This window comes from Salvia miltiorrhiza, chromosome 8 (assembly GCF_028751815.1).
Source record: "Salvia miltiorrhiza cultivar Shanhuang (shh) chromosome 8, IMPLAD_Smil_shh, whole genome shotgun sequence".
In the NCBI taxonomy this organism is placed as follows: domain Eukaryota; kingdom Viridiplantae; phylum Streptophyta; class Magnoliopsida; order Lamiales; family Lamiaceae; genus Salvia; species Salvia miltiorrhiza.
The window spans coordinates 30059470-30081610 of record NC_080394.1 but is presented as its reverse complement, the minus strand read 5'-3'; the positions used below and the strand labels follow the sequence as shown (position 1 = coordinate 30081610).

The following is a 22141-nucleotide window of genomic DNA, read 5'->3' as shown; positions in this document are numbered from 1 at the left end:
ATGCTTGCGTGACATAAATATGAACGTATGGAAAAATAGAACCGACGCTGTAATGTATAGTTGAATGAAAACGACGTAATTTCAAGCTTAAAGTTTGATCGAAAAATGGACAAATATACAAAATGAGAAGAAAATAATAATTAAGTAATTTTAATAAAGATTTTAAAGTTCAAGTGCAAAATGAGAATTTGTTAAAAGTTCAGTAATCTATATGCAATTAACCCTAAATTTTATGTATTTTTGACAAATTTTAAAATTGATGGAAAAACTAAAAATCAACCCAAAGTCGGTGTGCATTAATAAGCGCCCATAACATAACCCCCACCCCTCAAAAAACATATTCCCTTTCTCCCAGCTTTTGATATCCAGTTGAAAACGGCACGCGTTTTAATAAAGTGATTGATGTGTTGTGAGTGGAATAAGGGTCCCATATTTTATGTGAGAGTTAAAATAATTAAAGTGGAGTATGAGCCTCACTTATTTTTACTAAAAATAGAAATGAATATTAAAATGTGGGAGAGCCAAAAAAAAGAAAGTTGGATACTAAAAGCTGGGATGGAGGGACTATTACTCCTAATACTACGATGAAAGCAGTTTTGCCGTTTGATAATTTATCTTCATTTTCTTCTCCATAAAAATCTCTGACTCTCTCTCTCTCTCTCTCTCTTCCTACGATTAGGGTTGCACTGTCAAATGCCAATGGTTCCGACACTCCCCGGTTTAATTGCTCATCTCGTATTCTCTCTCTACTCCCTCTGATTTCTTCTGCTTTCTCTCTCTGTCTCTCTTTGCTCGGTAGGTTGTTGGACCGTAGAATTTAGACAACGTTTACCGGAAAAATTGGGAAATCGTGATCTGAAGAGCATCGAACGATGCATTCGGTGCCTTCCAACCACCTTCTCTTGTCCACGCGCCCCGGCGTCACATCCTTCTATGGCGGCTCATCTTTTCATCGTTTGAAACATCTTCAGAAAAGTGATCGGCGTGGTAATCTTAGTAGTTAACGTTTTGCCTTCAATTTTGTTTTTGGATCGGTTTTTCCATCGAGGTTTCTTGCGCTCTGTTTTTCGCTTTCCGGCTAGGTATAGTCGACGTGACGTAAGGATTTCTTATTATTTTGACGTGGACATTGGAATTAGTTGATCTTCGGATTTTCTGGTGATCGGACAACGTTTCGTTTTGAGGAGTTAATTGAGGTAATTAATGAATTTCTTAAGTTTTTTTCTGGATAATATACTTATTATTCCTTGAGTTATTTTATTCCGATTTTGTAGATTTGTTGATAGTCCATGGCTTGTTATTGGTTATGCTTATTTGATGCACTTGTTACTTGTATAGTTGTATTTTCGCCAGGATTTGAAACTGAGGGTCTAAATTAAAACACTGGCTGTATTTCTTTGGCTTGATAGCTGCTTCAGAGCTCTACTACATTGTCATGTGGTTAATGAATTTCAAGTACATTAATTTGAAACTATGCTGCGTATGAATTAAAGTGGAGGAATAGGTGTTGGACTTGGAATACGGTTATAAAGCAGAGAATATGAAGTCCTTATTGTTGATCCAAGCTCAAATTCAATACATTAAGAAGTTTAAATCTGTATTTTTTGAAACAGTGAGGACTAGATAGTTGTTACTAAATACTTCGATGTCAGTTATTATTGTAATAGTACCATCTGATTGTATGGGTGCACTTGATCAAATGGTATAATATGATATGTGCCCCGATGGCCGTTGCTATGTGATGTGTTTCAATATCTCTTTGTTCTTCCTACTCTAGGATGATGGTCCATCTAACTATCTTATGGTGATTAAATATTGAATCGAATGATCTTCTGACGTTTGCACAGTAGTATATTCAAATTTTATTGACAGATATCTTAGGTTACATAGTCTTGTGGTTATCATTCTTACATGTGTGTGACTAATCAACTCAGATTTTTGCATTTACAGTTCTTTTCTGCAGCTGTTTCCGGTGTAGATGGAAGTGTTTGGTCCTCATAATACATCAGCTTGTCTAGATATAGAAAGCAGCGGCTGTTCTTCAACAGACCCTGACCATCAATCTCAGAACAACTCAAAGGATCTTTCTATGAATGACCTCAAAACATGTCTGACAGAGTTTTTTGATGTTGAAGATAGTGGATCATCAACTAATGAACTCGACCTATCTCCTGGGAAGGATTATGTAGTCAATGTGGTGAAAGAATGTGAATGCCAAGGCTTAGAAAAGAGTGAAACAGGTAATTCAGCATCTGAGAAATGCCTAAGCAAGTGTGCCACATTTCCACCTCTTTGTGGGCCGAAGCCCTCCGTAGATGCAATCATTGGTGAGAAAGAAGAGCAGGAGGAAGATATTAGTGCTGAAGTCTCTGAAGCAAATGACATTAATAATCCTTCTAATAAGTGCTATTCACGATCCAAATCACTGCCTGTAAGCTTTCATTACAATCTCAGGCCTACTCTACTTTGTCAATTATTTTTCAAGTATATGAACTCTCTCTTGTGCAATAGAAATTATTAATGATGTCATTCTGGATTTTCTACGGCTAGTCATATAAGTATATTGACATCAATTTAGTTGTTGGTGTATCGAAATACGCTCATGCTGTTATTTGATTGTGTAAGTTCCTTGAAAATGTGGTTTTATCTTATGCTCTCAGTTTGTGGGATTTATACTGTTTCCCTTTGGTCTTGGTTGATGAAGACATACCTTTTATGAAGTTTGCTTAAGTGAATTTCATACATAATCTCTCATATATTTATTTCCCTTGACCAAAATCTTGTGAGAGATTTGGTTTTATGTTGTCTATACACCAGAAATTTTCTTCTGTATCGAGTAACTGTTTGAGCATTTTAATGTGTCATTTCACTAATGAGGTTACTCTGCTTCCTTGCTTATCTGTATCTTTCTTGATTCGATCCTGGTTGTACGATACTCTTGTATGATAAAATCTGTAAAGATTAGGTTCTGAGAATGTAGTGTCGACAGTTGCATTGTTTTCTTTCTTTTCTTATTGATGCTATTATCTCCCAGGTTCCTTTGAAGCTTGTATCTGCCATGAAAGGTAGCCGTGAAAAACAGGGAATACCACTCAAGGATCTCTCAGTAACCTGGGCTCCTGAAGTGTACGACCCAGTCCCAACATCTGTGTCACATCTTCCATCAAATAAGAATCAAAGCTATCGCAGCAATAGCAAGAAGTATGGGAAGTACAAGCAGAAGAGTGGTTCTAAATCTTCACGAGGCAGCAAGGGTAAGGATAAGAAGCCAGTTCGGAAAAGTGGTAGTGGGTCCACTAGGCTCAGGCCCTTCTATGAGACCTACGGAGACAGTTTCAGCGAACCACCTGTAGATTTTGATGTTGGCAGCCCAGATCCATTCTGTGGGAGTAGCTTCCTGAAGCAATCTGTCAGAAATATGCACTTTCCAGTTGCGGAGGCTACGTGATGAGTCATGGATGCTTGTTTTTCTACCGGTGTACATAAATAAGTAGAGATTGAGATTTTGGTTGATCCATGAACGTTCTAAGATGCATGAGAAATGTTTGTCAGATGATTGTTTTACCATGGTTTTGAGTGCTTTGTTTGGTGACTTTGGTTGTAGTTTGACCTATGTTTTTCGGTGACCTAGTTTATGGGTGGATTTGTCAAAATTTATTGTTGGTCTTTGTCCACACGTTTGTTTTTCAGTGAGGATTTTTCCACACGGCAAATGTTTTATCAAATTGCACCGAGTTCGCTTTTGGGTTTTAAAGATTGGTAGGCTGCATTGAATCGGGTCATTGCATTTTTCTTGGCAGCCTCAATTACAATTTAAATGCTCGCTTCTACATTTGCTTGCTTAGAGGCTGCTGATTAAGATCCAGACAAGAATACAAGATTTAGTAAAAATTCCTTTATCTAAGATGAATCGATTACTAATGCCAGATTACAATTTTATCCATCGACCAACTGCTGGGCTGAAGACCGAAAGCTGGTTTCATAATAATGTAAGAGTGAAGCCTATCTGCTCAAGTTGTGAACTGCATTTATCTTCACGTAATCGTAGCTGAGGTCCATAATAATGTAAGAGTGAAGCCCATCTGCTCAAGTTGTGTACTCTGCATTTATCTTCACATAATCGTAGCTGAGGTCGCAGCCCCATGCTTGTCCCATGCCCGGACCATCACCTGTTTTAACAAGGCAATAATTGTGTAAGATGAAAAAGAATTCCAAGGTCATGTTGATATGCCCAACCATGGCATCAACAGTTTTCCCAAACTTACCAATAGATATCTGAATTATGACTGTCCCATGTCTCTCTCCTGTCTCTCTGAGGTAATTACTAGCAGCAGTCCTGAAACATTTTTTTGGGGGTCATTATGACGAAAGGAAAGGAACTTGACCGCTCAAAGGGATCCTATCAGCAGTTAATAAGAACTTGTGTGTGCCTCAATGCATGCAGAGTACGCGGAAATTTCAGTTTGAAGGGCTTCTTTGAGCCAAAAGAAGAGGTGGCTTTTAAAACAAGGTCCAAGACATGTTGATTGGCTGTAGTTCCATCTCATTTCAGGTAATTAATGTTACCTATCGAATGACAGTGGCTGGCCTTTGTCCATCAATATAGTATCACCAAGTGATATTCGAAGGTTGTTTTGATTAAAAGGAATTCCAGCATAACCAGCAGCACAAGCTATGCGCCCCCAATTAGGATCCCTGCCATATACTGCAGCCTACTACATAGATAATGAAAATTAACATCCGAGCAAGTCTTAATCAGAATTTCTTTATCAGATAATCGAAACATATTTTATCGTGCCTTGGCTAACGAAGAAGATGCCACAGATCGTGCAACTTTTGCTGCATCAGCTTCTGTACCTGCTCCTGATACTTGGACCTGAAAAATGTATTCAGTTAAATCAGGAGAAGCTATCTACAGATTCTATAGACTCATAACTTCTGTTGGTCAAACCAACTTCATGCATAAGACAGTAATATATCTCCCGATTAAAAAATACTAGGAGGGCACCACAGCAACAGATTATATATTCTTGACTCAGCCTTTAATGGTGCATTGCCTTTCAGTGAGATACTTTACTTGAATAAAAAGCTAGCTAAGAATTATTCCTTCTCAGCTAGTAGCAGATTATTTTTGTACTGGAACAATCATTTTCAGCTATTACATATGTAACAAGGAAAAGGTTTTTAAAACAGATGGAGTAATTGTTTTGTGAAAATATGCACACCTCAATCAAACAGGTTGCTCCTTCGCCATCCCAAGCTATTGACTTTGCAAGACCTTGCATTACCTGACATAAAGAAAATGTCAACTCAGATCCTCTCTGAATGTATCAGACCAAATTACCTACCATGTAAACTATCCAAGGTTCCCTACCTAAAGCATTAACCACATACTACATATCTATATATAAGTTGAACCACAATGTTGATTAGGTGAATAGATTTATCCTATTTTGTACAAACCAGTTCTCCATGAAATAAAATCAATAGCCCCCCAAACCTATTGTACTTCATTTTTGCTCCTCCCTGGGAAATAAGTACAGGAAATTCGTAGAAACTGAACTTCCCCTGCTACAAAGAGCAAGAAGCTTTAATCTGAATGCAGTTTTTATACAGGTTATGATGATACAAACAAGAACAGACGAATACCAGATAGTCAGATACAGTATATGCCAGCCTGAGTAGTAACATACAGATTATTTGATACCAACTACGATAGAGATACGTACAGCATCAAGACATGCTTGCAGATGTTGTGCGTCAGAATTATCAAAAGATGATATTTTATTTGCTCCTGAAAGGCCACTAGCCAAAGCAATGACACAATCATTAGTACTGGTATCTCCATCTACCTGCCAAACAGCATCAAGTAGGCTAAAAGTGAATACAACCTTATCTCACTCATCAGTTACTATCAGGAAAAGGAAACTTTACTCAGAGTTACATACTGATCAATATACAACAGGAGAACGTGAATGGCCAAAGGAAGATGGTCTCTTAACTTGTTATGATTCAATAGAATATGTGTGGATGTGTGTGCTAGTTAGATTCCATTAACTCATGTTTGATCATTAAATCATGCATCTTATGATAATTGCTAAGAACTATAAACTAGTCAATCTGTGTTACACTGTCACTTACACAAATAAGACTAGTATGTTTCCTAAAGCAATGCATTCATTAATCAATAGAATGGACAATGCTATACATGTAAAATTGCCAGACATATGTGTCAATTGTCAGACAAGTAACGTGTCAACTGTACACCAGGAAATAGAGGGACTACAGGTTAGTGGACACTATACATGTAAAATTGTCCATACAAAACCATAAGCTAGTGTGTGTATTGCCTTTATAGTTTCAAGCTAATAAATCCTTCTAAAACAAAGAACTGGAAGAACTTTATCACTCACAGTAATTTGATTGAAACTACGGCTGACAGCAACTCGTACCATTTTTCGCCACACATCACTTGTAACTGAGGCATCAGTTGTTATAACCTATGAAAGTTAAATCACTAAAATGGATTATTTTATTAAAATTTTGTAGAAAAATAATGAAATCAGAAATACAAACCCCAAGCATCGTGGCCATGTTAGGATGAATCATCCCAGAACCTTTTGCCATACCACCAATCCTTACTTGCTTTCCTCCAACCTAATTCAATAGATAACAGAAAAACTAACAATGATTGTAGGGAAACAGATCATCTTAAAGCCCAACCATCCAATTCAAAACTATCAAACTATTGAAACCGATGACACACATTGCTAAAAATCTTAGCCCTTTAAAGACCAACCTCAAACAAATATATACATGTGTTTTTGTGTCTGTGTTTCTTACAGGGACCTATTAACATCATAGATTGGCATGCTAGCAGTAAAGTATACAGTAATTCAAGATGTTAACTTCAGCTCCAGAGCAGTTCAGTGTCATTGTGTCAATCATGATTGGATAATAAATAAGACAAATACAATGTAGGCATGAATAAAGAGTTCCACACCTCAGATTCTATTGCAATACTTTTGCTCACAAGATCTGTGGTAGTTATTGCTACAGCAGCAGAATCTGCCCTGCAAGCAAACAATAAATCAGAAAATTTAAGGTGGAAAATGGAAATAGAGAATAAAAACAAAGGAAATAGGATGAAGTGGATTCAACTATGCATTTTAACGGAAGAAAGGAAAAGGAAAAGCTCATCTTCACATCCAAATCAAGAAAACTAGCTGGACGAAGAAAAGGAACATTATCTATGGGTCTAATATTTATCATCAGATAAGGGGTTATAGAGCTATTCTGACGAATTACCCTTGAATAGTTGACGACAGAAGATTTACTAAATCTGGAAGTGACTTGAGAAGTGCTTCCTGCATGTGAGAAAGAATAGCATTTAGCCAGATGAACAGCTAAATCGCAGCTATCTGGATTGTTAAATATAACCTTGAGCAAGTTATGAATACATGCACACATTAAGCATAACTAATAATCATGACTACTTTTTCTACCTTCTTGATACGTTTACCAATCACCCCAGTGGATTCAATCAAAACTTGGTCTGGCTTGAGCTGCAGTAACTGTATTCTTAACAAGTTAGATACATAAAACACTATTTGTGCAATTAAAATTTGAAAGGAAAGGTAAACTCAAATACAGATACCTCAGCCAGGGCATGAGAACATTCTATGACATCCTGATAACCGGCATCACCCTATAAATTATAAATAAGTTTAAGGAATATAGTTCCATCACGTTAAAACATGTATTAGCACAAATAGCCACTGCAACTCAAAATGATCTAACTTCTGGAAGCAGTGTAGAGAAATATCCTAGCTGAATTCCTAGGACGTTTAATTTGTTTCTCCAAGAAAAATAAAACTATTTTGTATTCTTTAATCTAAATTTATCTAGACCAAGTAATTATTGTTGTTTTAATGAGCAACAGCTGTAATATTACGAACAGTTACCGTTGCTGCATTTGCTTGACCAGCATTTATCAGTACTGCACGGCCCTGAGATGATGAGGCATACATATCAGTTCAGTCATGTGAAGATGTTTTCCTTCTTCCTGGTGTCTTAAATTCTCTTCTTTTCTCATCATTTGTAAGTTTTTCAGCGAGAGGATGGGGTAAATTGAAGAATAGAGATATAATTAGGTAATTTTAGGAGAAAGGTAAGAAAACTGTTGCCATTAGGCTAAGGTCACTGCACAAGGAGATTCCCTACAGCCAACATAAATAGGCTTGTAATAACATACCGTTGCAGACTTTTCTAGAGCCTCTTTACAGTATAGTACTGGTGCAGCAGCAACTACATTAGTTGTAAATGTGCCTACAAAATTAAGTAGGCTAGTTGGAACAAAGCACATGTTTAAGAAGCTAATGAACCAAGACTCAAGAATTTCTTTAAAGACACAAGTGTTGTAAAAGGTTGCAGTATATCAAGGATCCCACTCGGATGCTGGTTTAATAATATGAGCTACAGTCTAAATGGAATCTTGCTATTGTTAACTTCTTTAACAAGGAGATCAAACCTGCGGATACGGCATCTACATCACAAGTAACCAGTGCAAGGTCAGGCTTCTCTCCAACTGCACGCAGTCCACCATACATCCCAGCAGCTTTGAAACCCTTTGCAGCTGTAACTCCACCTGGAATCTGGAACTTTGAAGTCCATATTAGTGGTGAACTAAAACGACGTGCAAACACCTTAACTGGTCCATTTGGAGAACTCATCAATTTTTGATAGTGTAACTTCAAAAGTATATTCGTCAAAATTGCACTACTTTATCCAGCTCATATTCTATCTCAACATTGGGGTACTAATAATGAATAAAAATTAAATTTACAAACCAAACAATGATTTAGATTCTGAATCAAACACAAGTATTCAATCAAGACAAACTCAACCTGATAATCTTTTTCCATGCATGTAAGGAGCAGACAAACATGAGTCCTCCCAGTTATCAAGGGCAGACAGCTGAAACTGCATCCATATGATGAATGACTAACATAATACACACTAGATTGCACTCGAACAAACACATGAGCACAAAACAGAAGCTCATTTGCACAAAGACGGAGACAGGGGGGTGGCTGGTAGTGGCCACCGCCCCCCTCAAAATTTTAAATTTTTCTATGTATATATATGCATAATAAATATATAAATGTATATAAATATTTATTTAAATATATATATGTGTATACAATTTTTTTAGTGGCCCATTCTATGATCGAGACCAATATAATTTCTACATAAAATTCAATTTAATAAGTTGAACTAAACAAAATTCATTTAATAAAATATAGTGAAACTTGGTTATACAAAAATTGATTTGCTTGTTATATTCACTCATATATACTTAACTTAAGGATAATCGTGTTTTTTAAAACTAGATAATCTATGAAAATATTGTTTATTATTATTATTACTATTATTATTATACTTGTCTTTTAATAGAAAATGTATGAAATGCCCAAAAAAAATTGTTTGTTATTTAGATTATGTTTGTCGTTTAATAAAAAAATGCCTAAAATATACGAAATGTTCAAAAAAAAATTGTAATGTATTGAAACTAATTTGTAATATATTGAAACTATATAATCTAAGAAAATGTTGTTTGTTATTATTATTATTATGCTCGTATTTTAATAAAAAAATGCCTTAAATATACGGAAGCCCAAAAAAAAATTCTCGGGGGCGGCCCGTAGTAAATTCAGCCCCCCCTGAACTTAATTCCTGGCTCCGTCCCTGCATTTGCATACTCACATAACCCACACTGTATACACGCATGTATACTCACTGAAAGAGCACCAAATATACATGGAAAAATAGAAATTTCGACACTATTTACTGACCTGATGCCATGGCCCTTCAGGCAGCAATATAGGAGCTGCTGGTATGTAATTCGACACATCCTCTCCAACAGACACTGCCGCAAAAATTCTGCAGCTATTCATTCTCAAACGACTTGCTGAGTAAGATATCTGCACAACAAAATAGCCGGTCTGAGTAAATGCAGATTTTCTTATCTATTTATTTAATTATAAATGTAGAAGCAATCGACTAAGGAGAAATGAACATTTCTCATTTCTAGCGACATGTACCAAAACCTACTGCATGTATAGTTGAATGGAGGGATTTTACCGAATAGAAATGCAAACCTTGGATTGATTGAGTCCGGAGAATTTGAGGGTGAAATGGTGAGAAACGTAGAGAGACATTGTTGACGCCTGGAGCGGGAGGGAGGAAAACCAATTTAGTAGTAATTTAATTTAGGGTTTAGCAAGACTTTGGATTTTGAGTTTGAGTGGAAGTGGGCGTCGAACACTACTGTATATTCCTCAGATTCTCAAAATTCACAAATCACAAACGTCAACTTATTGGTTTCTTACTTTTCTTTTCTTTTCTGCATTTACAATGTTTGACTGTGGAAGAATGCTGATGATAAAATACTTTTTGTAGGTGAACATTAATACTCTATTCGTCCTAAGTTTGATTAACTTTTTCAAAATTTAAGAAATTAGCAGGAAAAATATGTAATTAATATTATTTTATTTGATAATCTATTATTTTAAAAAAATTATTAATTCATTACTTTTATTAGATAATTTATTGAATGGATATATTTATCTATAAACCTTAATTATCAATAGCTATAGATATATATCACATAGATTAAGTGTAATATCTAATGAATTAATATATTCTTATAAATATATAACCTTAAAATAAAATATGTAATAGGGGTAAAATCGACAATCTACAAGTTATGTCTTATGATGCCTTAGGTTCTTTTTCTATTAGTATAGATTAATAGTATTTTAAATGTATTCAATAATAAAATAATAAAATATTTTCTTATTTATATTTACTTTATATAAGGAAATTGATCGATTTAGTTGGGACGACCCAAAAAAAATATTGATCAAATTAATTGGGACAGTGGGAGTAGGTAATAGGCACTTAACTGATCTTATAAAATTTTCAAAATAATTGTTTAAGAATTTATAATTCTTAAAATATTTAATTAAATAAATTTTTTAAATACTCCCTCTGTCCCTCAAATAACTTCATATCTTTTCTTTTTGTGTTGTCTCTCAAATAATTTTCTATCCATTTTAGGACACTATCACACCATTAATAATACCCCATTTATTCTTATGTTTTAACTTTTCAGCACTCACGATATTATATTTTCACTACTTTCAATACTAATAATAACATTTTTTCACAATTTTCAATATACTCAACAACTTTATTTTAAAACATGTCCCTCCTTCCTAGAAAGTTATTTTGGGGGGCGAAGGGAGTAATTTATAAGCTAAGATCCTCCTCCAACAAGTTATTTAAATATTTTTATAATATTTTTTTATTTATTTTTATATTTCTAATCCTCTTTTATAGCATGAAAATCTCGAACTCAAATATGAAAATATAAATAACAATTTCAAGTAAAAAATGCGTAAGTGCACACAAATTTCAGATTTATGTATATTTATATTTAACTATATGTATATTGTGTTTAAATAATTTTACGTAAGACGTATTTTGATTTTTTGGAAATAACCATCGGTGTGGAGCTCGTTCAGGTGCGCCCGCAATCGGTGTGGCCGCCACTACCTGCTCCTCGTCTCTATTATCCGTCGGACAGCTCACGTCAACGACTGACTTAGTTATCGATGTTTGATGTCGTTGTCCCATCTCCAACTCATAAACACCATCAGCCTAATGCCGCCATCATCGTCATCACCACCCCAAATCCCTACTTTGGCTGACATTAGCAGCACCATGTTGTCACCGTTGCCATCTTATATTCTCTGCACTCGGACACAATAACAGTAACATCCACAACAGATAAATATATTATAGGAGAAAAACAAAAGATAAATAGTAAATTAGGATGATATATTATGAAATATCTATGCATATTTTTATGTTCAACATTATTCATATTAAAAAACATTAAGAAGACTTTAAAAAAATGCAAAAAATTATAAATCATCATAAATTTAAGAGACAATATCTCTTATATTTTTATGTGTCCACATAAATAAAATGTGGGATCCAAATTTAAATTTTTATACTACCTAAATGAAATAGATCTACATGATCCACTTTCTTTACACACACACACACACACACATATATATATAGAGGTTCAAATAAGAACCACTAAATAAAATAAGAACGAAGAACCATTTTAAACCATTAGATCATCAAGATCTATCGTGGATGTATCATCTTGGTGGATGAATGCAGAACCTGGGTTCGAATCCTCAAGGGAGCAAAATTAGTATTTTTTTCAAATACAGTAAATTTAATAGCAGATGCGTTAATTTGTATAGCAGATGCAGTAAATTTAACAGTTCTCATGTTCTCACGAAAATTGTGGTTCTCACTAGAACCGCACCACTAAGAAAAGATTCAATAGAGAAAGGTAAATGTTGAAAGAAGGGAGAAACAATCTCATCAATTGATCATGATCCATCGAACGATCAATAATTAAGAATAAATTATGTGTCCAAATTTTGATGAACATGTCAATAATTTTTTTATGAATAAACGTATTTGTTGAAAATCTTGCACTCTAGGATTCGATCCTCAAACGTTCAATAAAATTATTGGTATGTTCATAAAAAAATATTGACATGTTCAATATTTTTAAATTTCACATAAAAATTAATTTCTCCATAAAAACTAGCCCTATATATATGTATATATAATTGTACATATTTGTTAGAATGTAACTACAAGGAAAAGAAAATATACTATACTTCTTCGCCAAATATTATTCAATAGATTGATCTTAAAAAAAAAAGTCAACTTTTTATTTACTAAAATAATTGTTGGATGTATGTTTTGTAAATAAAGGGTTCCACCGTATAAAAATAAGTGGTTATAATTGAATTTAATGTGGTAGACTATAGGTGATTTTTTTTATAAATAAAGAGTGTTTTTAAGTTTGAAATATAAAAAGAGTGATTTTTTGATAAATAAAGAATGTTTGTAAGGTTAAAACATAAATACAGAATGCAGCATTATATCCTAGAAAAAACGTAGTATACTACTTATAGACGCTAAATAAAACAATTATTGTAGTATAATCTTTGTACACGCATGGAATAATAAGTTCTTGAATATAAATTGGGCTTTAATTTGACTCCAAAATTTGATCGAGCCGCTGTAATGTGAGCATGTTTCGGCCACTTTTTGCACCGGAACATGTACCCATCAAACACTAGTTACCAACTTACTACCAATTTCCTGAAAATAATAATGCCTTAGCAAAATGACCAGATCTGATATTAAGTTATTTGACCAAAAAAATAACTAAAGAGGAGGAACTGGACAAATATCTAGAAACAATGTAACAAACTAGCCTGTGACTTTTCCTCATGCCATTGCCAGATGCAGATATAAATATACCTCCAGCTATTGCATATTGTACTAGTATACAATTCGCTTCGACTAACCACAGATTCTGCAGTCCAAATGTCTCAATAAATAGTCCAGTTTCTCCAAAAGCTATTATATTCCAGTCAATTACAAAATATCTTCCAAAGAATTTGGATAGAAGTCAATAGCCACTCCATCCAACAGTCTTGTTCGTAGTGTAACCGGTTTCAGTAGATTGCATATCTCGCCGAGGAGGAGGAGGTTGTTGAGGAGCTTCCCTTGGTTTGGCCGGGTCAACAAAAATTACCCAACCATCAAGGAACTTGGCATTCATTCCCTCCCTTGCCTTCTCAGCTTCTTCCACAGTATCATAAGTTACAAAACCGAACCCCCTTGATTTCCCAGAGCCTCTGTCAATGATAATTTTTGCTGCAAGATCAACACGAGAATTTGAAAGACTAAATCAACAGGATAGAAGATTAATTTATATCCAAGACAGGCGGTGTGCCTAAGAATAAGGTGTGAGCTGTTTACCCTCACGAAGAATTCCAAAAGGTGCAAATGCCTTGTATAGGTTATCATCAGTTGTCGTTCTTGAAAGACCTGTTTCATGAGAATTAAAGAATCGAAGGTCATTCTTTACATAATCTTCAGAGACACAAACTGTTGAAACCAATACCCTCTTTTTCTGAGAAACCTCATGTGTCAAGTATGTTAGTATTCAAAATATGTTCTTCAAAGGTGAATCATTAGTAGTAGGCGATAACGAGAACATTAAATGTCTCAACTATGACATATCAAAAGTACTTCATTCAAGCTATATGATTTAGGGATTCTATAAGCTACTTGTGTTGAGCTCTAAAAATAAAAAAATAGCTCCTAGTGCTTCATGCAATACTCACATCCCAAAAGGCGTGAGAGCAAATACTGACCAGTAAATTTGAGTTCTATTTATACAACATTTTTGGGTGATATCTACTGACAAGGTCATGGTAAGATTACTTCTGGGATCCATTGAGATAAAACTGTTTCAATTTAGTCATTTTAAAAAAAGATTGATCGAAAACATCTTCTTTCAACACGTGTTTCGGATACCCATTCTTTCACACATTCCAAAATAAAATTAAAAAAAATACTACTCTCTACGTTCCATTACAAATGTCTCACTTTCCATAATGGGATGTCCCATCAAAAATGTCTCATTCTTTTTTGGTAATATATTCTCTCTATACCTAATATTTAAATAATTTCCATCAATCCACTTTATCTACTTATTACACATTTCTTAATCTCGTGTCCAAAAATAATGGAACATTTATAATGGGACGGAGGGAGGATATGTTTTGCTCTCACATTCATATGAGAGATACAACAACAATGGACTTATACTTGGGGGTTATGTCATATCATAACGAGTGAGATATGCCATGTTGGTTAGATTAAATGCACCAATACAACAGTGTTAGACATGAAGAAGTTGATAGTAACACGTATATGTACATTTCACTTATTTTCACGAAGCCTCACAGAGGGAATTATACATCTTTATAGATCAAACATAAAAGCGCTTGTGCATCCATATAAGTACATAAATATATCTACTAGTCACTTTAACATTTGAAGATCTCCAATTATCAGTATTCAAATATCTTCATCCACTAGCAGTTGCGTTATATAATTGTACTACCCAAAATAAACAGTGGAAGCCTTCACTATGTGATGGGCGATTGCAATCACATTTCCAGTATTTGCATATAATTTGTGATATGGCAAAAATAGGAAGGATAACACTCGGCAAGGTTATAACATACTCCGATTCAAATACACAAAATCCATTGCCATTGACATTAGACGAAGATTTGGCACGAATTGAGAAACAAAATAGAATCAAACGAAACAGCAGTGATAGAACTGAAAAATGCGTATTACAATTAAAAGAAAATGAAGAGGCATACCGCTGATGAAGAGCTTAGGAGAGGTGAGCGTCGGAAGAGTGGAACTGAAACGAATCGAACAGAACTGCGAGCGTATATTGAGCGACGGCGTGGATGATCCGTTAAAAATGCGACGGAAAGCTGAAGCGAAGGCCATAAGGTTTTGAATTTCTTAGAAATGGGAAACCGTGTACAAGGTTAGATGGGAAGAGATATTAAACCCTAGCAAAACCCCTGTTCTGTTGAGCTGGTTCAGTAGGAATGAGAATGGAGGAATCTATCTATACATATATTAAAGCATAGAATCCTAGGGGAATGTGATTCCCGCCAAGAGCAACTTCCTTTGGTCCAAAAGTTATTGCCTAATTATCCACTGGGTTTGGAGAAAATCTGCAGCTTTTGTTTTTAATATTTTAATATTTCCCTTTTCTTTACACATAGCTGGTAGAATCCTTAAATTTTGGCTCCAGAAAAAAGCGCCCAAACTGAAATTTGAAATTTAAAAACCACCAATCTTGGAGCCAATTTGCATAACACTCCGCCTATAAATATCATTTCATTTCAGACCTTTTTATTCCGCGCCGAGGATTTGTGCGACCCCCCTTCTCCCGAAGTTACGGGGCTCTTTTGCCTCTTCCCGAAAGCTGGAACTGAAGATACAGAGGAGGGATGCAGACGAGTGAGAAGGGAAGATGCAGACGAGGGAAGGGGAAAAAAGGAGTAGGGGGAGAAGGCTAGAATTCAAGATGCAGACGAGGGAAGGGAAAAAGGGAGCAGAGGAATTAAGTGTGATTTAAGATCATCTGCGTCTAGCGGCGCCGCTTCCCTTGTGAAGCCCTAAAATGTTAGATGAGTATTTATACTATTTTTAGTTTGTGTGTAATTAGTATTATTTTTAGTTTGTGTGTAATTAGTATTTGGGCTTTGTACATGAACTTTATCTTTTAATGGACTTCAGCCTACAACACATAAAAAGCTAAATAAAAATATTTCATTAGTTTTATGTTGTAATTATGAATTGTGAAATTACGGATAATATTTTATGTGGTAATTGGGCTCATTTGAATTAGTAAATTCGAATAAGGATAATATATTCTTAATAAGTTTTTTCCGCTCATTTTAGTTTTTATTTTAAAAATTAATATATAATATTATATTTTATATTTTAATATAAAATTAGTACATTCAAAGTTTTAATGAAAATTAGAGTATATTTTAATTTTTTCTTTTATGATGAAAATATAACTTTCTTTAGTTTACATGGTGAGTTGGCAAGAGGAGTAGGTGATAATATTTTTATTAGAATTTTGTTTAATTTATATGATTTGATTTTTTTTTAACATCAATCAACATATATATATATATATATATATATGTATGTATACACCACTTAATTGATTTCGAGTTGGATTGATGTCCATATTCACCATCCAAGTTAATTCTTTAATATATATACTATCCATTATACAATGTTTTTTTACATATATATATATATATATATATAAAGAGAGAATAGCCAAAACTCCTAAAAACACGCTAAATCATATGCCTTATCACCAATTTTCTATCGGAAAGCTACCTCTTGCCAGCCGCATCGTCATTCACCGGCGACATTAGCAACACCACCACCGCTCTTTCTCTCCTCTCCTGCTTCATTTGACAATAGTAATTGCACCATCGTTCGCTGGTAACAACCGTAAAAATGAGGTTTTTTTGTCTTGCTCACGTGAACTATTTTAACAGTAAATAACTGTTGAGCTTATATTTGCATTTATGTACTTAAGAATACAATTTTTTTTAGGGCAAAGAGACTTTGGCTTCAAGACTTTGTATACACAGACACACGCACATTATTGTTATTGTATCTATAATGCGAAAAGGAAATTAGACGTTATTAATGGGATGAAGGGAGTATAAAAGAATTAATTTAAATGATAATTTGTTAAAGGTGGATATCTTTTTTATTGAAATTATTTGAAACTTAATAAATTCAAGTTGTAATGAATTAAAACTTATTTAATGATTAATTATTTATTAATTAATATTTATTCGGTAGTTGATTTGTGATAGTATACTTTAATTAGTGTCTATAAATAATTTATAAAGAAAAAAATTATTTTAAAAATCACCAACATTGTACAAATAGTTTCAATAAAAAAAATATTTGCATTGGAAAAATTATCTTCAATTTTTTTTGTATTAGTTATTACTAATTAATTGTATCAGCTATTACTAATATATTAGCGTGTGTTAGTATATTAAGTATATTAGTTAGTTTTTTTCTAATTTAAAAGTTGTAATATTTTCTTTATGAGAATAATACTTATTATTGAAAAATGTTTAAATATTTATTTTTAAATAGATATCACTGTGTAACTCATCTGAGAAAGTAAGGTTCGTCAAGTGACCAACGACGAGAACCACTATATGGTATCACATAGTATCATGCATATAATTGAAAAAGAATATGCATAAAGATAAATATAAATATGGATATCAATCGGGCCAATCCACAAGGTTTCGAACTAGCCCTATCGAGGTACATGTCATTCGGGTGCGGGCTAATTGGGTTGAAGTGTTTTTTGGTTTAGAAATTTCTAACTTTAGCCCTAAATGTTCTGATTTCGGGTTAGCCCATCGAGCTAATCGAACTCAAAAATTTATTTTAAAAAATAATTAATAAATTTTCATTTGTGGTGTATTTTTTATCATACAACACTATATTTGTGTTCAGTGGTGGATCTACATGGGAGCAAGGGGGTACAAACCCAAATATTTAAAGAATAGAAAACAAGTGAAAAAATACGAAAAAAAAAACGAACAGATCTATATAACTTTGATGAACAAATCAATGTAGCTCATGAACAACATTTTGGCCTGAGTTCGAACCCTGCTGGTGGCGAAATTTTTATTATTTTGACTAAATACGTCCATTTATTAGTTATGTTGATATGTTTGTAAAATGTATAGATTTGTTATTCTCTCGGTAAATACGCCCGCGTACAATATGTCCGTTCATTCTCTCTCTCTCTCTCTCTCTCTATATATATATATATATATATATATATATATATATATATATGTCCGCATACAATACATACACGAAACTAAATATTTTCACTTAATATTTGTGTTTAATTTTTTGTCATAATATAATATATTAGATTTATTAATTATTATATTATCGATGTTCATTTATATTATATATTTCATTAAATTTTCAATTTGATTTGATTGTTATGTATTTTTTTTCTATCACTTAAATACATTTATATATTTTTATAATACTCCTATTATGTATTACAAATACGTATGAATTATTGGACGTGCGGAGCACGGGTATAATACTAGTTAAATAGAGTATTCTAGACTCCTCCGATTCAATAGGCGCGCGACCGTCAGATCACTATACACAATTATACATTCAGATGTTGCGTTTAGGTTTTTCTTTCTTTCTTATTTACTCCCTCCGTCCCGGCTTTTGGTATCCAGTTGAGAACGGCACGGGTTTTAATAAAGTGATTGATGTGTTGTGAGTGGAATAAGGGTCCCATATTTTATGTGAGAGTTCAAATAATTAAAGTGGAGTAAGGGTCCCACCTACTTTTACCAAAAATAGAAATGGATACTAAAATGTGGGACGGCCAAAAAAGGAAAGTTGGATACTAAAAGCTGGGACGGAGGGAGTATTTGTTTAGATTTTAAACTAATACTCCCTCCACCCCATTTCAAATGGCCCTAAAATTTTCAACGCGAAAATTAAAAAATATGTGATAACGGTGTAAAGTGGTGGTGGGATCATCAAAAAAACAGTGTTAAATATTTCTAAATTTGAATTAGATCATTTGAAGTGTGACAACTCAAAATAGAAATAAGATCATTTGAAGCGGGACGGAGGGAGTAGTACTTACATATTTTTCGATTATGACTCAACTCTCACTCTTATACTCCATCCGTCCGCGATATCGTTTTCATTTTATGTACAACACGAATTTTAAGAAAGTAATGGATAATACTCCCTCCGTCCCACTAGACTTGGCACACTTGCCTTTTTTGTTTGTCCCACTAGAATTGACACTTTCCTAAAATAGTATGTGGTCCCTACTTTCTCTACTCACATAAAATAAGTGGACCCTATCTACTTTACACTCTTAACCCTTTATTCTTAATCTCCGTGCCCAACTCAAAAGTGCCAAGTCTAGTGGGACGGAGGGAGTAACTGATAATAGTGGTATTATTATAAGTGGAGTTTAAGTCTCACTATTGTTGTGAGTGAAATTTGTGGACCTTATTGCTATAAATGAAAGTAGAAATGATATACTCCCTCCGTCCCTGAAATGGCTTCCTCTTTGGGGACGGCACGGGTTTTAATGAAAAGTTGTAAAGTGTATTGATAGTGGAGAAAAAGTGATATAATTATTATCGAAAGTTGTGAAAAGTGTTATAGTTAGTATTGAGAGTGGTGAAAAGTGAAAAGTAAGAATAAATAAAGTATTATTAGTGGTGGGGTAGGTGTCTAAAAATGGAAAGAAAGAAAGAAAGAGGAAGTTATTTGGGGGACGTCCCAAAATGGAAAAAGAGGAAGTTATTTTAGGGACGGAGGGAGTATTGTTTGTAATAAAATGTATATTTATATTAATTTTATGTTTTCCTAAAGTATAAATTATAAGAATATTTTGCAATATATTGTATTGTATGAAAATTATATATATATATCAGCTATTAATTATTGATTCATCAGCTAATTGCACAAATCTAGATTAATAAATTTTATCAAATTTTTATCTCGACAAAAATTAGATTTACACATTTCATAAAAAACTATTAATAATTTATGTATGATATATGATTTTATTTGAATGTTTGTAATAATATATGTATATATAAATGTAAAATTAATACATATATATATATATATATATTTGTATTAATTTTACATTTCTCAAAAGCATATTAATTAAATTGCGGTTTTATATAAAGAAAGAAAAAAAGAAAAAGAAGCCCTTGAAAGCACAAAGACGCAGACTAGGGGCTCGAGACTCGAAAAAGAGCTCGTAAAAAATAGAAGAAAGAGTTAGCTACTCAAAAAGCTTCAACACGTTAAACGCCCAAACACCTAATAATAAGGAAAATCCATATTTGTGTGAAGATTGTGCAACTCCATTTCATCAGACCAGCAACTGTTGGCGATACTATTCATAGCACGCATACTAGGACTTCTACTATGATCAACAACAAAGGCCTTAGAACGGGGAGACGCTTACTTCCATCATCCCGAGCATCATATCTCTCTTCTTCTCTCCAGCGAGAGTATTTATCCAGAGAACTTCTGCCCTTAGAACGGGGAGACGCTGCTTGCTGACTCTTCCTGTGCCCAGTGACTCTACTCTTCCCCTTCACCCTTTCTTTATCTGCAATAACTTCCTCCAGGTCCTGAATGTGTTTCTGCATGATCGAGACCATTTTCTGCAGCAAGGCTGATTCAGCCAGCTCTGCCTCCTTGCCACGGTGGTTGCTGACTGGTCTGGTCTGGTCTGGCTGGAGGTATCCTCCAAATCCTCAGTTCCTTCCATATCCCCCGGAAACTGGGGTCCCACATGGTGAGTGTTTGGTACATTTTCAGTTCTAGTTGTTCTGGTTCCCGCTGGGGGGATAACCACAGTACTCTTGATCAGCCCTGTCGGATGTTCAGCCCCGGCGCTCCCTGGTAAAGCCTGTGATGGGCGAGAAAGCCCTGGAATTTCCAGCCCTGCCTCCGGAACAACACTTGAGCCCAGATTCAAGAAGGATGTAGAGGTTCCCATCATTTGTTTCGCGCAAGCATAGCTCAGAAAAGACAGCATTTGTTCAGTCGTAGTAACATTCACCATCCCTGTTCCCGCAATTCCTGATCCCTGAATGGCTGAAGTAGCCTGCAGCCCTGCAAAGACCGATCTGACCGGCCCAGTGGGTGTAAAGTCACCCAAGCAAATTCCCCCGTTGGTAATTGTTGCAGCAGTAGCCGGATCTCGGCCTTCCCCAGTGAGATCACCCATCAAATTCTTAGGAATGTTAGTGCTTTCCATGACCTGTTGCAAAAAATCATAATCAAATTATGAGCATGTAAAAAGGAGTTAGCCCTGCCAATTGTGACGATCAGCTCAGAAAAGGACGTAGAATTCCAGAAATCCTAAGAAAACCCAGCCTCGCATAATATTGAAACCATGCAAAGGTGACAACTAAAGAAAAATCACAGATCCGTCAAAAACTCATAGATCCATTCAACCTCCGCCGCAAATAAAGCGGCGTGAGCCAATTTTCCATGTTAAACGTTATATCGGCAAACAAAAAATCATAAATTCACAGAAAAAACAAAGTTATAAAGCACACAATAAATCGCACACAAGAAGAACAAAGTAACAAAGAAGATAGCTCAGAAGAACCCCCGATCCCAATTCTCCCATGCACTTCCTCTCGATAGATAGTGGATATTTTCCCCCCATGAAATTCCTCACGTCTTAAACTCCGGTTTCTCACAGATGGCACCAGTTGATAAGTCCGAATTTGGTGGGTGATTTCAGAGAGATTTACCTGTTGTATGTTGAATATGAGTTGAGAGCAATTAGCAAAGAAAATAAGAACAGTTGTATTGAGAATCACGTAAGTTACATGGGAGTGCAATGGTTCTATTTATAGAGATAAACAGGGGCAAAACGGTAAAATTATGGTCGCAGCCCTGCCCTACATTAAGTGAGAAAAGACCCTAAGCATGCCTAAAGACAGCCCTGCTCCCTGCCCTTTATTCCTCGTAGTGGATGTTGTTCCTCAGCTCA

At 34.6% G+C, this 22141-nt stretch overlaps 3 protein-coding genes across 5 annotated transcripts; 1 reads left to right on the top strand and 2 right to left on the bottom strand.

Annotated features, from left to right (window-relative positions):
* Positions 1-543: 543 nt before the first annotated feature.
* On the top strand, positions 544-3653 carry LOC130997595 (uncharacterized). Its single transcript, XM_057922964.1, has 3 exons — positions 544-1196; positions 1951-2431; positions 3035-3653. The coding sequence occupies exons 2-3, from the start codon at positions 1979-1981 to the stop codon at positions 3446-3448; spliced, it is 867 nt and encodes a 288-aa protein (XP_057778947.1). The 5' UTR covers positions 544-1196; positions 1951-1978; the 3' UTR covers positions 3449-3653.
* An 87-nt stretch (positions 3654-3740) lies between these two features.
* Positions 3741-10423, bottom strand: LOC130997594 (arginine biosynthesis bifunctional protein ArgJ, chloroplastic). Of its 3 annotated transcripts, none has more exons than XM_057922961.1 (17): positions 10161-10423; positions 9855-9983; positions 8531-8654; positions 8255-8328; positions 7965-8009; positions 7658-7708; positions 7506-7574; positions 7309-7367; positions 7004-7073; positions 6577-6657; positions 6414-6500; positions 5730-5852; positions 5226-5288; positions 4799-4876; positions 4567-4712; positions 4266-4336; positions 3741-4169 (listed from the first exon to the last, which is right to left on the bottom strand). In XM_057922961.1, exons 1-17 carry the CDS (start codon positions 10218-10220, stop codon positions 4087-4089), a joined length of 1413 nt encoding a protein of 470 aa, XP_057778944.1. In that variant the 5' UTR covers positions 10221-10423; the 3' UTR covers positions 3741-4086. The 3 variants fall into 3 exon arrangements, with proteins under 3 accessions (XP_057778944.1, XP_057778945.1, XP_057778946.1); XM_057922962.1 differs by having other exon boundaries at positions 6453-6500; positions 10161-10420; XM_057922963.1 differs by lacking the exon at positions 10161-10423 and adding an exon at positions 8907-8982 and having other exon boundaries at positions 9855-9986.
* A 2933-nt stretch (positions 10424-13356) lies between these two features.
* On the bottom strand, positions 13357-16148 carry LOC130997593 (organelle RRM domain-containing protein 2, mitochondrial-like). The gene is made up of 3 exons (XM_057922960.1): positions 15351-16148; positions 13930-13998; positions 13357-13824 (listed from the first exon to the last, which is right to left on the bottom strand). The coding sequence occupies exons 1-3, from the start codon at positions 15484-15486 to the stop codon at positions 13577-13579; spliced, it is 453 nt and encodes a 150-aa protein (XP_057778943.1). The 5' UTR covers positions 15487-16148; the 3' UTR covers positions 13357-13576.
* Between the last annotated feature and the right edge of the window lie 5993 nt (positions 16149-22141).